General features: G+C 43.7%; 1 protein-coding gene across 1 annotated transcript in view; it reads left to right on the forward strand.

Moving 5' to 3' along the window:
• The window catches only part of LOC132152309 (BTB/POZ domain-containing protein 8-like), a 41,752-nt gene extending 25,347 nt beyond the window's left edge, over positions 1-16,405 (forward strand). Inside the window, exons 13-21 of the mRNA XM_059561102.1 lie at positions 1,390-1,587; positions 1,666-1,833; positions 3,410-3,539; positions 4,500-4,561; positions 5,555-6,191; positions 7,031-7,118; positions 7,223-7,344; positions 7,452-9,323; positions 15,492-16,405. Coding sequence (XP_059417085.1) covers positions 1,390-1,587; positions 1,666-1,833; positions 3,410-3,539; positions 4,500-4,561; positions 5,555-6,191; positions 7,031-7,118; positions 7,223-7,344; positions 7,452-9,323; positions 15,492-16,027 — 3,813 coding nt within the window. The 3' untranslated portion in view covers positions 16,028-16,405. The remainder of the gene's footprint in view (positions 1-1,389; positions 1,588-1,665; positions 1,834-3,409; positions 3,540-4,499; positions 4,562-5,554; positions 6,192-7,030; positions 7,119-7,222; positions 7,345-7,451; positions 9,324-15,491) is intronic.
• The last annotated feature ends 978 nt before the right edge of the window (positions 16,406-17,383 follow it).

A 17,383-nucleotide genomic window follows, 5' to 3' on the forward strand; every position in this document is an offset into this window, starting at 1 on the left:
TTAGTAATTTGTTTTACGGTAATCTTGAAGATTGTGACACATGACAACCTAATAATTATTAGATATTGTTTATTACAGTCATGATTAAAATTATTCAAGATTTAAGATTTTGGTTGTTTTGCCCACCCTTAGCAGTTCTGTCATGATTTTCACATGCAGTTTGAAATGTTTTTTCTTCTCTTGTTTGAACACAGATGGCATGAATATTTAACAGAATATTTTTTTTATATTGACAGATTTATGCTGACAAGACAAAAAAAAAATGATGATGAAAAAAAAATACAATAAAACAATAAAAGTGCTACAAAATTACTCTACAAAGTTTTCTAAGGATGTTTGATGAAGAACATGCTGAAACTGAAGTTTTACTAATAACCTTAACACTTACATGGTGAACTTATTTTGTGCTTTTTGAAGTCTGACAGAATAAGTGAATACTGTGCCATACTGGTTGTATGGAGTAGACTGGACATCCTTCAAAACGACCCCCCCCCCCCCCCCCCCATAGGTTTGACACAAAATTGGGTAAATTACGAAGGAATTTGAAGGAACTATGGTATTTTAAGCTACAGTGGTCAAAAGTAACTTTTGACGGTTAGAAGGATTATTATTATTATTATTTATTTATTTTTTTTTTTAATGGAAGCATTACAAAATAAAAGCTTCACAGATGGGTAGCTGAGCACTTTGTGAAGTGCTGGTCAGAAAGGAATTTTGCCCTCCTCCCTCCAGAGAACTACAGAGAGATTGCCTTAATACGGTCACCAAAAACATGGTGTGTAATACTCAAAGACCTATATTTGTTTTCTATTATGGTGGGGACTTTCCTTTGACTTAGTTTTCAATACAGATCTAATTATACCGAATTATTCAGTATGTTTACATGCAATTTTTTTTAGTGGGAAACAGCATAGACAACCTATATTTCCCTTCATTCCTTACTGTCCTTCTGATTTTGTCTGCATCCTATACAATAAGACATTGTTGAGATGAGCCTTGGCCTCTGTTTCGAGGATGGCTATTGACTAAAGAGCTATTAGAGGACTTGATTGAGTGGTTTTGTGTGTGTGTGCGCGTTAAATGCACAAAAAGCTCATTCACTTAACTCATAGTCTGGCAGTCCATAAATGTCTCTCACGCACACACACAGACCCAGAACTTCAGCAGCTGCAGCCAGCCAAGTGTAGTTGTATAACACTGGGTTTCCGCCTCCTGATTCCCAGCCTTGATGTAAACCACTGCTGAAGCAAATTGGATTACACTAGGAAATTTGCAGTCACTCATAGGGCAAGCAGCATGTGTCATAGGAAGCGGGTAAGATGGATTCTATGAATGAGACGGTGTTTATGATGATGTTTTTCCAGATGGTGCAGAGTATGTGTGTAATATTGTGATGTGTTTCAGACGGTGCAGAGTGTAGTATCTGTGCTGTGTGGGAGCGAGCAGCTGATTGGCAGCTTGCCGGAGGTAAAATGGGCCAAGCAGGTGCTGAGTCTGGCTTGTGAACTGCAAGAAGAGTGTCTGCAGATGATTGTCGCACACCTGCCCCAGGTCACACACACCGCTGCCTTCCACGATCTCCAAAGGGTACGACCAGTCGATGATGTTTAGGCATGAGATATAAGATGTCTGGTCAGCTATGACAGTCAGACGCGTCCCTTGCAGAGAGAGGAGTTCACACGTGACCCAACTCTACTGAGGAAGGTGTGCATAGCCGTGCGGGAGTGTGTCACTGTGGACAACTGCTGTGACCTCTTTACTGCTGTGAACCGACTGAGTGGTGACCCGACTGAGGTAGACATTATCACAGAAGATCAAGCCAATCAGGTCAAAGTGAAGTTAAACTAAGAAACAGAACACTACAAGCCAGCATTTAATTACAACCCAGATCATTTAGTGAATGAATCATTTATTTTTATTGATCCAAACAAGACGGCATCCTATATCCACACAAAAAAACGGAGAAGCTAATTCTTTTGAAAGAAAAGCATTTTAGGTTTCCGTAAATATTTATCAAATTGTTATTTTGAATATAATTATTTATTTTACAGAAATAGTGTTTAAAAGAATAATGTTTTATTGCAAAAATATCAGTTGTTTTCACGTTGCACTCATAGTTTGGATTTTAAAACATCACATCTAGTCAGACGCTCATATGTGGTCTAGCAACAAAAGTTCAAATATTTTAACGCACACAAACCTCTGATCCGAAAATTCTGAATACGCATATGGTCAGAACTTCACACAGCTCCCATACTACTCTCCATCAGAAGTGAATGACTTCCAGTTCGCTGTTTGTCAGAAATTAGGCACGAAATGCAATGGAATACCTCTTATTATTTATACCTCTTATGCAGTGGAATAAAACTCTTTCATCCATAACTATACCTGTATGTCATATTTTATTATATGGTTACACGGATTTTCATTCAAACATTGTTTTATTAAGCAATCCGGATCAGAACGGCCTGTTCTATTTTAGTCAATATAAAGCAGATCTGATGAATACATCATTAAAATCTTTTGTATTGATTTGCATACTGAAAGACGGTTACTTCCCATATTTACAGTACATGTACATACATTTACATTATGTTTTTTGCTTTTGTAATCTGATTTACCTACAACTGAACTAGGATATTCAAAGTCTTAACTTTTATAAAGAATATCTCTTAAGGTTTTAGACTTTAGTCTTTGCAACTTTATGGATCTTATCAATGTATAAACAGCTTGTATAAACACTGCAAATAGAAAGGAAAACGTGAAATTGCATCATATGACTCCTTTAATGGCGTGTGTATAAGGCACTTCATTTGATCCTTAAACTCACCTATATTGTACGTGGCCAGGCTGGATTAAAGTAATTTGACACTACAAATAGAAAAGGTCATGGTTAAAAACTCCACCTCTCGTGGCTTATGGTCTCATTCTGTCATTTTCTGTTTTTCTTTATTTCTCTCTGCCCTTCTCTGTCACTTCCTGTCTTTTTGTGAGTTAATTCACATCCCAGTGGAAATGGCAGAATGGATTAATCTGAGAACGACCAAGAGTCTGGGTGTGGCCACGTCTAATCTGGCTCTTTGTCCATTATAGAGGAAAGCAGGGAGGGACAGGGGGAGAAATGATCTGTGGATGGAAAGTCTTAGGCAGAATACAGAGGTTATTTTTTAATGAACATTCGGTGCAGATGGTGGGATCAGAGACGTCTGCTAGTGACATTATCCATTTAGCTGGAGAGGATCCTGTTAAGGGTAGAGGGAGGCAATGGCGATCGGTCGCCAAGACAACCAGCCTTTGAAGCAGCTGCCGATTCGCTCCTGTTCTCCTGCTGTTGTATCCTCCCTCCTTCTCTCTCTTTTTCTCTGACTGACTTGCTCACCCTCTATCACTCATTCTGTCCCTCCGGTAGCCATTCAGACGTGAGCTGTGCTCGCTGCGCACAAAGCTCTGGACCTTCCTGCTTCAGTCCTTCTTTGCAGTGCGGCACACTCAAGGATGGGACGCACTACAACACAGATATCGAGAAAAAATACTCGCAGGTAAGCAGAGGAAGGAGAAAAGGTAAGAATCTAGCAATATAAAAAGAAAGGGGAATGGAAATGAAATGTAAACAATGTGGGAAGATGGCAAAGAGAGAATAACATAAGAAATGATCAGCTTTTAATGGAGGCTGAGTGTTCCAAACCATGTAGCAGTCATGTTCATGTGTGGAGGAGGAGGGGAGTCTATTTTTAATTTTTTTTGCATGGATAGTGGGTAGCCAGTGCTAGTGAGAGACACCCCAATGGATAACCTCCCGCTCCTGTCAGTCCATCAATACAACCATCAGAATGGATGCTTTGAACATTGAGAGCTAGAATACAGTTGCATCAAAACATTTCCACACAGAGGGGGTTGTGGAATTGGGTTCACAATTAGATACAATGGGTTGTGTTGTTGTATTCTGCAGGTGGAAATATATATGTTAGCGCATTAATTATGCATTGCTTTGGGAGTCATGGTCGTGCTGTCATTCTGATTTCCCTCACATATGTAAAGGCATGCAAATGCAAAGCTTAACACCATGCAACAGCAAACACAAAAACTCAAGCTGCATTCTTTCACCGAAGATATTTGATCTATGATTTGGTTTTGGAGGTTGACAGCAGAGAATTCAGAGCTCAGTTGTATTGCTGGGAAGGAAGCCTAGATATTTATTTTATTTTTTTATTTTATTTTTATGCTGATTTAAAGAATGCTCTGGATAAACTGTGAGATGATCAACGGCTAGATCTGCGCTAAAGGAGTATGAAATCAGTTGTTCTCTGCAGAACTGCACTGCCACTTTTACTGATTGGGGTTGTTTTGACTAATTGCAAGTATGCAAGTATTTACTTGTCTGATTGAGGAAATGTTTGGCAAATGTTGATTATGCATGAGTGGATGTTCTAATTAAACTGAAGCTGTCTGTAATCTAAAATTAGCCTTTACTTTCTTCCTCCCTCCACCAACCCTCTCAGCTGCTCTTTATAAAGGAGACTGTAGACAGCTTGGAAAAAAACCTGTGCTCATCAGCTCTCAGGTAATCTTTTATTCTGTTGCTAAACTGTGAAAAAACAATAGGCTATATACAGATAGGTTGTCCCAGGTTGATTAATCAGCCAATATTTAGTCATTTTGAGGTTGTCTGCATTAAACAATAATCAGAAGTAATATTTTTTATATTCTTTTTATTATTATTATTAATATTATTATTATATTGAGTAAATATTATGTAATTTTTTTAATTTTAAAGTAAATTCAACAGTCCTATTTGCTTTCATTAAATTATAAAATGTATCTATCTGCATTATTTCAGACATTCTGCTTTCTAGATATCTATATCAGCATCAGCCATTAAAATACCCAATATTTGTTCACCACTAGAAATAAAGTGACTGACATTTCTTTAAGTGAAAGACAAGCTGATTGAACTGAAATTTTAGGGCTGTTAGCTGAGAGCTGTCTCATCACTACAACGTTAAGGTTGATTCAGGAAATGTGCTGCAGAATTACTGATCCTGAAAATATAGTTGAATTCCCTGTGAAAAATATTTTCTTAAAGAGACGGTAAATATTTGTTTACTTTTTTTAGTCTTTATAAGAGTCCCGTTCTTTAAGGATGACAGAATCATATAAGATCTGTATTACAGTATTTACTATGAATCTTGAAGCTGCTGTTGTCAGAGCTCAACAATAAGGATGGCCTTGTATCCCATAAAAAGTAAAAAAAATGTGAATGTTTCTCTTTCTGACACATAAACATGCAATTATTGTCGTGCTAAAATATAGATATGAACTACTGGCTTGACAAGGCAAAAGGCATGAAAATCTAATTACTGAGCTTTAAAAAAATAATATGTATATATGACCAAGGTGAAATGGATAAAGATACCTTGGGCTAAGGAAAGAGCTGTTCTTTTTTTGAAAAATTTGCTTTTTAGCTTTTAATCCAAAGATTCTGGTTTTGTGCTTTATAGTCTTATATGTCTGAGATTACTCTATCAAATGGGTTGCTAATCTGATTAACAATGAGCAAAGCCATCACAGTCTTTCGTTCTCTCTCGGTCTCTCTCCCTTCTGCAACAGAAACCCTACAAAATGCCTCTCGGGCACTTCATCTCCATGTGATAGCCCTACTCATCCTCCTATTAAGGTATCACAGGGTCCACGTGCTTCCCCTGCAAGATCTGTAGCTGCAGCATCAGGCACCATGAAGTCTGATGCTCTAGGGCCAACAGCTCACACGGCTCCTGGGAAAACAAAAGCTAGTAACAACGCCTCACTCAGAAGTAAAAGTGATAAGGTTAAGCCAACTCAAACGCCAGCTAGAACCAAGACTACGTCTACTGTTAAACCAGTGTTGAATGGCACTTCCGGTGGTGCTCCACGGGAGAATTCCACCACTTCAGGTGCCCATGGTTCACCCATAAGGAAGACAGTGCTGGACAGGAAGCCAAACCCAGGAGCAAGGCCAAAGTCTTCCTCTGCTGGGTCTGATCTCTGGGCAGGCCAGACTAAAGGAGTAAAAGTGCAGAGAGACACAATGTCAGGGAAGGATCTGCCTCAGGAATCGGCCAGCAATGCTCAGAATACCCCATCTAACTCTGGCAGCACCTCACCAGACAACAGTGCTGGGAGTCCAAGAAAGAAAGGCCACAGTATCCCGACAGGTAAATTTACCTTGATTCATAATTACCTTCACACCACATGTCACTTAATAAAACTCTACTACATCTACTACGTCCTTGTTTTACTGTGAAAAGCCAGAGCAAATAAAATGGTTTGAGCAGAAAATCAGACCTGAAACAGCTTTTAAATCTGTGTGAGTCAAGAAAATATCCTCAGTTTTCTCATATTAGCTCCTTATATTTGAGATAACCCCCTCAGGTTTACTCTTCTGTCCCTGTAAGTAAAAGTTAATTTAATAGTATGATCTGTGCTTCAATAAATGTTAGAAAATTAGAACAGAAAATGAAGGATAGGGAGAGAAGGAATGTACTGCAGTTGAGAGGGTGAGAAAATTCTGAATCTTTAAATCAAGATAAAAGTGTAGATAGCTCTCCACTTTTCCCTGCTCATTAGCTGGCATCACTCGGAGAGTCTTTGCTCAGCAGAGTAGGTTTTAGCAGGGCATGCCAGAGTTAGCTCATCATTAAGCTGCTTAGCACTACTAAATTTGTACATGGCTGTTACCTTGCTGCACAGTTCTTAAGGAATGTAGGTTTAGATAGCACAGAAGTTTTGCAGGACATATACCAGTTTACAATGGTACAACAGGCTACAACAAATATCACAATTCTTTTTTTTTTTTTTTTCGTGTGTTGAGATCAGGATTGTGATGGATAATGCTCTGTTTAATAAGATTCATGGGCTATACATTAAACAAAATGTTTTAAATAATAAGCTTTAAATCGTTTTTAAATAACTATATTCTGTATTGTCAACATGCAATGCCTTTTATAAAAATGTTGTGTTGTTATAAAAGCTCAATAATCCTTTTAAATTGTAGGTCTCAGGTCAACACTTCAAGCCAAGGCAACAACAAAATCTCCTCTGACCAAACCTGCTCAAAAAACAGACACTGACAAGACTAGCAGGTGAGTTGTTCTGTGAACAAACATGGCTGGGATCCTCACACTTGTACCACAATCTCCACTTTCTTCCATCTGATAATCTTTGGTTCTTCATCGTGTTGTTACAGCCCCACTAACAAGTCAAGCAAGACTAAACCTATCGTAACCAGCCGTGCAATACCTGGAATTCCTGCATCCCGCTCAGATCCAAAGAGCAAAAGCACTGTGTCAGGCCTTTCAGAGAACCATGGTAAGTAATAATCAGACTTCAGATCTAATAATAATTAGGAACTAATAATCGAATGAACTAATAAACAGTAACAAGTTCAAGTCGTGTCTGTTTCCTCTTTTAAACAGCTTCATCCAGACCTGGATCATCCAGACCTGGTACCTCTAGAAAGCCTGCCTCCCCAAGAAAAGAGGTAGAGAAAGATATATCTAAACCTGCAACAACAAAGAAGACCACAAAAGCCATCCCTGAATCAAAGCCCAGTGTCAAAGCTTCCACGTCTTCCTCCAGGCATTCACCTGCTGCCCCAAACAAAACAGGACCTAAACAGAAGGCTGCAAATACACTTCCAACAAAATCATCTCTAAAATCCTCAGGGGCAGTCAAAAACCCAACTGCAGTTGCCTATAAAAAGCCAGGCATTGCTGTGAAAGATTTGGTATCCAGCCCTAAACATTCAGACTTAAAAAAGGTCACTCAGCAGTTGAATCCAGCTTCTGCTGATGGTAAGACGAGAAGCAAGGAACTGTTTACATCTTCTCTGGAGAGTTACAAAGTTGTTCCTTCCCTTGAACAGCATTCACTAGTCAGCCAAGCTTCACCAGATCAGCCAGAAGCAGTCCCCAAGGTTATATCAGCAACTTCCACTAAGGTTCAAGATATGGAGAAAAGCAGTGATCTAGTGAGTAAATTAAGTAGCAAAGAGATGAAGACTAAATCAGTAATTCCGGACATACATACATATACTTCTGGACAGAGTGAGGTAAGCAGAAATAAATTGGCCACAGACAATGCCATTCCACCACATGTCACGGGACCAGACCGAAGCCTCAATTCCATGAACTCTTCAAAGGACTCAGACCTCCCTCTTGATACACCTTGCAGTCTAGGGAGCATTAAGACACACCTAGAGGACTCATGGAATAGGCTTCATCCCCAAGTTAGCCCAGAGTCAGAGACTGGCAGTGCCACTACTTCTTCTGATGACATAAAGCCACAGTCAGAGGATTATGATGCTGGTGGCTCGCAGGATGACGACTGTTGTTCCCATGAGCGTGGGATTTCAAAGTGTGGGACCATGCGTTGCCCTGACTTCCTGGGTCGCAGCAACAGTGACACCAGCACACCTGAGGAGCTCAAGATGTATGAGAGCGCGGCTGGACTTTGTGTGGAAGTACGGCTCAAAGCACAAGAGGTAGAGACTACAAGTGAAGAAGAAGTAGGGCATCAAAGACCACGATCCTGGATTAGAAAGGATGAGGTGCCAATGGAGGAGGAACCTTGTGAAATGGATACTACATTAAATAACTTGAAGGGTGTCCCAAACCACCAGCTTTTCTCCTCTGAAGAAGAAGAGGAAGAGGAGACTGAAGATGAAAGATCGGAAGTTGAGGTGTTACCGAGGAGAGTGGCTCCCCCAATTGCCGAGCCACCGCCACTGTTTCAAGGTATTATCAACCTTGCATTTGAAGATCCTGCAGATCAAGAGAATGAGCAACCAGAGTACCATTCAGCTTCCAACTTCCGTCGCTCTGTTTTACTCTCGGTGGATGAGTGTGAGGAACTTGGATGTGAAGAAGGAGGCGCCCAGACTGTGACACACCAGTCAAGTGATTCCTTTACACATGGCGATGTCTTTGACAGTGAACCTCACAATTCTCAAACAGACTACTGCTCCCAGCAACCCACATACACAGTGAGGGGCAACCATATCTCCAACCACCAGATAAATGAACAGGAGCCCAAACCCACGGTATTCCTGACAGAGTCCCGGGGATCTCCACAGGAGGATAGTGCATGCAATCATTCAGATGCCCCTGTGCAAGACAAAAACGGCAGTGATATTTCTGCTCAGGAGCGCCCTAGTCACCTGGACCTCCGCCTGGTGGAACAGTATGACAATCTCCAGTCTAAACATATAGACAGCAGAAAAGCTGACTTGTGGCTAGACTTACCTGAGCCACAGCTGACTGTGAGCTCACCTGCACACTCTCCATCAGGTAATGTATAATGTTAGAGCCCATCTCCCCTGACTGCAGCCTCAGAAACACCCACTCACAGTCTTCCATCCTGACCCGTTCAGCATAAATATTCAGACAATTCCTTTGACTTCCAGTCATCTTCAATGGGGTAAATCTTGATAGCTCATTGATTTAGATAGTAGCACACTACTGCCTCCTTTTCCACCTTCCTTTTTTAAATGTCTATCCTTTGCAATCTAATATTTCACTAAGCTATACACACAACTAAACTGCCTTCTCTGAGGCACTATGCCCTAAATAACACAACTAACATATTTACATGCTTTACAGTAAAATATATATCTGTGTGTGGTTAAGTCTGTTACAGTATATGGCATGGCTGGGCAGTCACAGTTGTACCAGTGCACTTAAGTTCTCAGTAGTTTTTTTGCTTTGTTTTGTCATTATCCATACTGAATAGTAAGATTCTTCCTCATAGGCTTCTTCCTCATAGACCAATATGTTGTTTCCGTAAGATATATATTTATACAGTGAGCTAAGTTTCCTTTTAATATAATACACATAAAGGACTACACCTTCTGCAGAGACCATGTTGTTTGGCTTCGTCGGTTAAGTCACCAAACCAGGAAATCTTGCATGCTAATACTGGGTTTTGTTATTGATTTTGTTCATTTATGAAATTCCATCTATGTTTGTATTCCTTTTTTTTTTTAGTTTGATATATTTATTTAATCTCTCAGTCACAATATATCACACCATTTATAGTTCTGTAGTAGATAACCATTTTCTCAACTCTAGATTTTTATGTTGTAGATTTCTGTAGAACTATACATTTTTTCTGTATGTTGTGTTTCTAGAAAAACAATCTCAAGGTCTCTCTTTTTCCACACTAGTATCATGATATCAATCACTGTTAAGATTTTTTTTTTTTTTTTTATCTTTACGAAAACTATTTCTTGCCTAGTAAAGCAATAATCACTCTTTTGCCAGTATGGCCCTTATATTTTCAAGTTAAGACTTTAAGACAAATTAAAAAGCTATAGAATTCATATCTTTTGTATGTGAACGAAACGTCTCAAGGTTACGAATGTAACCCTGGTTCCTTGAAGCAACGAGACGCTGCGTCAAGCGCTTTGGAGAACGTCCCTGACGAGACCGACTCTGAATATCGTGTGCAATCTGTCCAACGGAAGGGCGTGACATCACGGGCGGGGTGACGTAGCGACCAGGAAGCTATAAAAGCACATGCCGTGCAGCTGGCTTCAGCTTCGAGTAGGGAAGCAAGCGCCGGCAGGGGTGCCGGGAGTATGGCTCTGCGACGCAGCGTCTCGTTCCTTCAAGGAACCAGGGTTACATTCGTAACCTTGAGACGTTCCTTTTCAGGAACTCGAGCTGCGTCAAGCGCTTTGGGGAACGATGTGCCCACGCTGCCAGACTTCCAAATCCCTGCCTAGTGTGTATCCGAAGAGCACAGCTAAGGTGAGAGAACAGGAGTGGCTCGCATGTCAAGGTCATAAAATCTGACAAATGTAGAGGGCGTGGACCACCCCGCAGCTTTGCAGATGTCCAAGAGGGACACACCTGCTGAGAAGGCCTTAGAGGCCGCCATACCCCGAGTAGAGTGAGCCTTGGCTCCCAAAGGAAGGGGAAGACCAGAGGACTCATAGGAGACTTTGATAGCCTCGACTATCCAACAACTTAGGGTCTGCTTGGAGGCAGGAGAACCCTTTTTAGGAGCACCGTGGCAAACAAGCAATTGGTCGGATTTTCTCCACAGGGCAGGACACATACAATTTAGCTTTTCCTGGTCTGGCTCCCGAAAGGGTGTAGGGTGTTGTGGTGTAACAGAGGGAACCTTCGGAACATAACCCGCTCGAGGGTATAAGAATGCTTTGGCCATACCAGAGGCAAAGTCTAGATAAGTAGGGGCCACCGAAAGGGCCTGAAAATCTCCAACTCTCTTTAGTGAGGTGATTGCCAGTAACAGGGCAGTTTTAAGTGTCAGATGTCTATCTGAGATATCTTGTATTGGCTCGAATGGAGCTTTACAAAGAGCCTCTAAAACCACAACCAAATCCCAGGGGGGAACACGGGATCGTACTGGAGGTCTCAGCCTCAGCGCACTGCGGAGGAAACGTGTAACTAGGGGGTGTCTACCCACTGACTGATCATTGAAAGGGACATGGTAAGCTGCTATGGTCGCCACGTACACCTTTAAGGTGGAGTGGGTTAACCCCGCAGAGAGCCTAGCTTGTAGAAACTCCAGAACTGTACCAACTGGGCAGTTAACAGGGTCAAGCTGGCGGTCTCTGCACCATGAAGTGAAGAGTTTCCACTTCAGGGCATACAGTTTCCTCGTAGAGGGAGCTCTGGATTGGAGGAGGGTCTCAACAACCTCAGTTAAGAGACCGGATTCTATGAGCTGTGCCCCCTCAGGGGCCACACCCACATTTTCCACAGCTCTGGGCGAGGGTTAATTATCATGCCCTGCGCCTGTGAGAGTAGGTCTGTCCTGATCGGTATCTCCCACGGAGAGCCGTTGAGGAGCGAGACTAGATCTGCGAACCATACTCGGCCCGGCCAGAACGGGGCTACTAATAACAGACGGACCCTGCCCCGGCGTACTCTCGCCAGAGAAATGCGTACAGACGAAGCCTCAGCCAGGTCTGTACCATAGCGTCCAGTCCCAGAGGAGCTGGATGAACTAGAGAGAACCAGAGGGGACATTGCGATGTCTCCTGAGTCGCAAAGAGGTCCACCTGGGCTGTGCCAAACACTCTCCAAATCTGTTTCACCACCTCGGGGTGAAGTTTCCATTCCCCGGGCCTCAGCCCCTGCCTCGACAGTATGTCTGCTCCCACATTCAATCTCCCAGGAATATACACTACTCTGAGCGAGAGGAGTTTGCCCTGGGACCACAGAAGGATCTGCTGTGCCAGCTTGTACAAGGGGCGTGAACGCAGACCCCCCTGGTGATTGATATAAGAGACCACTGATGTGTTGTCGGTGCGCACCAACACATGGTGACCTCTCAGGTCTGGGAGGAAATGTTTCAATGCTCGATAGACTGCTAGCATCTCTAGGCAATTGATGTGCCATGTCAGATGGCAACCACTCCACAGACCAAGGGCAGGGTGGCCACTCATGACCGCACCCCAACCGGTGAGGGATGCGTCTGTCACTAGCATTACACGGCGACAAGGAGCTCCCAGCACCGGGCCCTGATTCAAGAACCAAGGTTTCTTCCACATGTCTAAGGCACGAAGGCATCGTCTCATGACCTTGATAACTCAAAGTGGATTTCCCCTCGGGGAAAAGCCCTTGGACTTGAGCCACCACTGTAGGGGTCTCATGTACAGCAGGCCAAAAGGTATCACGTTGGACGCAGCTGCCATCAGACCTAACAATCTCTGAAATTGTTTGACAGTGAGTGACTGGCCCTCTTTGACTCTCTCGACTGATGTGAGGATCGACTCGATCCGAGCAGGAGACAGACGTGCCTGCATCGTGGTCGAATTCCACACTACGCCTAGATAGGTGGTTCTCTGAACTGGAGAAAGTACACTCTTCTTGGCGTTTAGTCTCAAACTCAGCTCCCCCATATGTTCGAGAACGACATCTCGATGTCGAACCACCATCTGGTCTGATTGAGCTAGAATCAACCAATCATCGATATAATTTAGAATGCGGATGCCCTGCATATGGAGGGATACCAGAGCCGCATCTACACATTTCGTGAACGTGCGGGGTGAGAGTGCGAGGCCAAAGGGAAGTACTCGATATTGATAAGCTTTGCCCCCGAAAGCGAACCTCAGAAACTTCCTGTGTTGTGGAAGGATGGATATGTGGAAGTGTGCGTCTTTGAGATCTATCGTGACAAACCAGTCCTCAGATCTGATTTGAGCTACAACCTGCTTGACAGTGAGCATTTTGAACTTCAGTGGCATAACTGAGCGGTTCAGGTGACGTAAGTCTAAGATCGGACGCAACCCCCCCATCCTTCTTTGGAACTATGAAATACCGGCTGTAAAACCCGGATTCCCTGTCTTGAGGAGGGACCACCTCGATGGCCTCCTTCCTTAATAGGGTATTCACTTCTTGTTCCATAACCAGAGCTTGCCGGGGGCCGACCACTGTCGGTGTAACCCCATTGAATTTCGGCGGTGGATGACCGAACTGAATGCAGTAGCCTTTTTCTATTGTACACAGGACCCACTGAGATACATTTGGCAGTAGTTTCCACGATGCTAAATAATCTACTAAGGGAATCAGTCTCTCGAGACTGACCTCTGTTCTAAGAGGCCCCCAGAGGGGCGGAAATAACTGGGAGTAGCGCTTGCTGGAGGTCGCTGCGCCCTGAAACTCTGGCAGGGTTGGCAGACCGACCTCCTGAGGGCATTGAGGTGAGGCGGGCACCGTATAATGAGGTGGACCGCGCTCTACCCCAGTAGGGGCTACCCTCAGGATCCTTAAGCCACTGGCATCAGGATCTTTTTGTCGAGGACTTCCGGGCCTCGATAACTGTTCTTAAATCGGGCTTTTTAGATTTGGAAGTCCCCGACTCAGAGCGTCGCTGAGGCCCTCGGTCCCGTCGTGGGGGAGCACGAGCGGCAACACTCTGTTTTTGCGCTTCCCTATATGAGGAGCCGGCATGTGGCGTGGTCATCTCCCGCTCAGATGCACCACGAGAGCGACGAGGGAGGAAATTCTGGAACGCCGCCCAGCTTTCGTGCCTCCTGGAACCTGTCGACGACAGTATTGACTGTGTCGCCGAACAGGCCAGAAGGCTGAAGCGGGGCGTCCAGGAGGCAGACCCTGTCTCTTTCTCTGATTTCTGACAGGGTCAGCCATAAATGCCTCTCCGCGGCCACTAAGGCTGCCATAGACCGCCCAATCGCGCGAGCAATTAGTGGCGCGGAGGGAGAGATCAGCGGTCTTTCTAAGTTCTTCGATATCGAAGGCATGCCCCAGGCTGACCTGCTGCCACATAACCTTTGCCCACCATCGATGATGTCCATAATATAGTGAATCGGGGCCAAAGAGGCGGGTCAAATAAGGATGATTCCACGATCTCGATATCTCGTCGTGGAGATCGGGAAAAAATAGTAGGCTCCGACGTGGAGGTGGTTGCCTCGGCCGCAGAAAGCGTTCATCTAACTTGCTTCTCTGCGGCTCAGAATAGTTTTTCAGAAGGCAATTAGATTTTTAATTTATCGACTGGGCGTGTAACCACCTCCAAAAGCTCCTCATATTGGGGCGACAGGGGTGGCGAATCCCCAGCAACAGTCTCCACATCGACCTCCTCGGAGGAAGAGAGGTGAAGAGCTGATTCCTCACCCTGGGGGGAGGAAACCGACGAGCGTGCTTCCGAACCCAGGGTTTGGGCGCTGGATCTGGCAGATGAGGAAGGAGATAAGGACTGGCCCATCTCCATTCCCTCTGACAGATCCACCTGCGAACCCCACGAGTGCAGCAGCCGTTCTGCCTCGGCAGAAGCGGGGCCAGCACCATGGGGAACGCTGGTGAAGGCTCCCTCCTCGAAGAGAGCCCTCTGGGATCGAAGCGTCCTCATTGGCAATCGATCACAATGCAGACAGTCGGCCCCCTCGAGAACCGACTCAGCGTGCTTCGATCCTAGGCAAGCCATGCACAAATTGTGTGTATCCCCACTCGTAATGTAGCGAGGGCAGGGAGGAACACACAATTTTAGGCATATTGAGCTGTTCTAGCGATCTTTTAATGCTTGAGAGACAGACAACAATAAATAGGACCAACGGGACAGACTTTTGACATGCACACACAGAGCGCTTGCTGACAGATGCGAAGCTGAAGCCAGCTGCACGGCACATGCTTTTATAGCTTCCTGGTCGCTACGTCACCCCGCCCGTGACGTCACGCCCTTCTGTTGGACAGATTGCACACGATATTCAGAGTCGGTCTCGTCAGGGACGTTCCCCAAAGCGCTTGACGCAGCTCGAGTTCCTGAAAATGAACTTAAGTTATGCTGAAGATACAGTGGCTGGCAAAACATGCCTTTTACTGTTATAGCACTTGTGAACAAAAGAGATTCAGTGTGGGCAATCACTTGAAGCTAGAAACAACATGTCTTCAGTAAAATTCCTTTTTTTTAAGCCCACTTAAGAATAAAACACTTGGTCATTGTGCAGTATTGTCAATTATTTTTAGGGGACTGTGATGGTTGTGATGCATTGGCTCAAACCTGCACACATGACCGGCGGATATCTAAAGCCCTGTCTCCCATTTATGAGATGGACCTGGGAGCAGCCCTTGAACAAAGCATGGATGCTGACAGGAGCAATGATCCCCAGCAGCAGGAGGCACATCAGGAGGGTAAAGGTGTGGAGACCGAGGACAATAAAGAGGAAGTGGACCATGAAGACAGTAAGTTTGCAGAGAAAGACTGGAGTCTGCTTCGACAGCTACTGTCTAACCAAGAATCCAATCTGGGCATCATAAACTCAGTCCCAGAGGATTTAAACCTTGCACAGTACTTGATCAAGCAGACGCTGTCCTTGTCTCGAGACAGCTTGAATGAACAGGACTACTTGTATCACGAAAAGGACACATTTAAGCGCTGGGCTGAGCTTATTTCTCCACTGGAGGACTCCACCACCAGCATCACTGTGACCAGCTTCTCTCCTGAGGATGCTGCATCTCCACAGGGCGAGTGGACCATCGTGGAGCTGGAGACACATCACTGATGGCTCTGTGGACTGGAATACAGCCAATGTTTTGATAGGACTCTTTGGATTACTGCATCCTTTCTTCCTTTCTTTGGTGCTTATTTATTTTGGGGAGAAAGACAGATCAGTTCCCACTTAAGTTAACCGAAGTCACATGTCAGGGTAATGGAAAAATGACCTCTGTGCAGTTGTTTTGCATGTGGGCAATTTTCTAAGTTATGTTGTTTACTTGATGGGTTTTGCTTGAATCTTTGTAGAATACCAAAAATGCATTTTCTTGTTGCTCTTTATGTCTCTGAAATATAACGATCCCAAAACATTTTGAATAGAGTGTACAGAGTAAGTGGTTCTGGTTTACATTGATCGTTTAAGACAATAAAAGCTGTGTTGTTTGAATTTTGCGGTCTTGTAATGACTGATAACCAAACAAACGAGTTTGGTTGGTTATTAAGGAGTCATATAAGAACAGTGCCATGCTGTGTTTTGGATTCATAGAGTGTCAAATGTATGCAGTATATAAGACATTTCATTTCCTTCTCAAACATCAGTAAATGTTTTCACCCTTTGTAATAGTTGTGTATACAGTAAGTACATCAATTGCCCTCAGTTGGAAAAGATGGACACTGAAAAAAGACACTGTAGAATTTGAGGACAGAAGAAAGGTGGCCCATGCTATAAATCAGTATGTTCTCCAGTGCTCAGATTAGCTGAGTGTGACACGAAGCACTGAAGGGAAAATCAATAATCTGTAGACTTGAGAAGGATAATAAGCACACACTATACCGATTTGAACGCTGCCGGTTGTATCCATCCTCAAAATACTGTGTCTCCAGAAAGTCTACAACAAACAATAAGGTTTTTCATTATCAACAGTTCCAAAAAAGGGTGCAATCCATTTTCACTTCATTTTCTACAGAAAGGAGTTACCAGTGTGACAAACCATGTCAGATAAAAATCTGGCCCGGGTGACAATAAACAGAACATCAAACAGGATCTGCCACTCTACTGTTAATTACTCACAACATAATCAGGTCAGTGTGACAAGGAGAGTGAGACTTGCTCGAATGTCTCCTACCAAATTTGTGTTAATGTGCTTTTGTCTGGATGTGCACAAACTTGCTTCTAAGCCAAATACTGCTGGAAAAACTGGACTGTGATTTGCTCAAGGTGGTCTTCTTTGTCTCCACCTAGTGGAGTTATTTAATCCTTACGGTTGAAGAGCCAGAAGACCTTAATGCCAGTCTGTAACAAAAAATGTGGGGGAAATGCTCTGACTATACACTACTTGTGGGGGGAAATAAAATCCATGTGCTTAAATGTAGTATAATGAATCAAAAGTAAGTTATTATGCTAGGAGATCCATTGAGACTTTCC

This window comes from Carassius carassius, chromosome 10 (genome assembly GCF_963082965.1).
Source record: "Carassius carassius chromosome 10, fCarCar2.1, whole genome shotgun sequence".
NCBI classification, from domain to species: domain Eukaryota; kingdom Metazoa; phylum Chordata; class Actinopteri; order Cypriniformes; family Cyprinidae; genus Carassius; species Carassius carassius.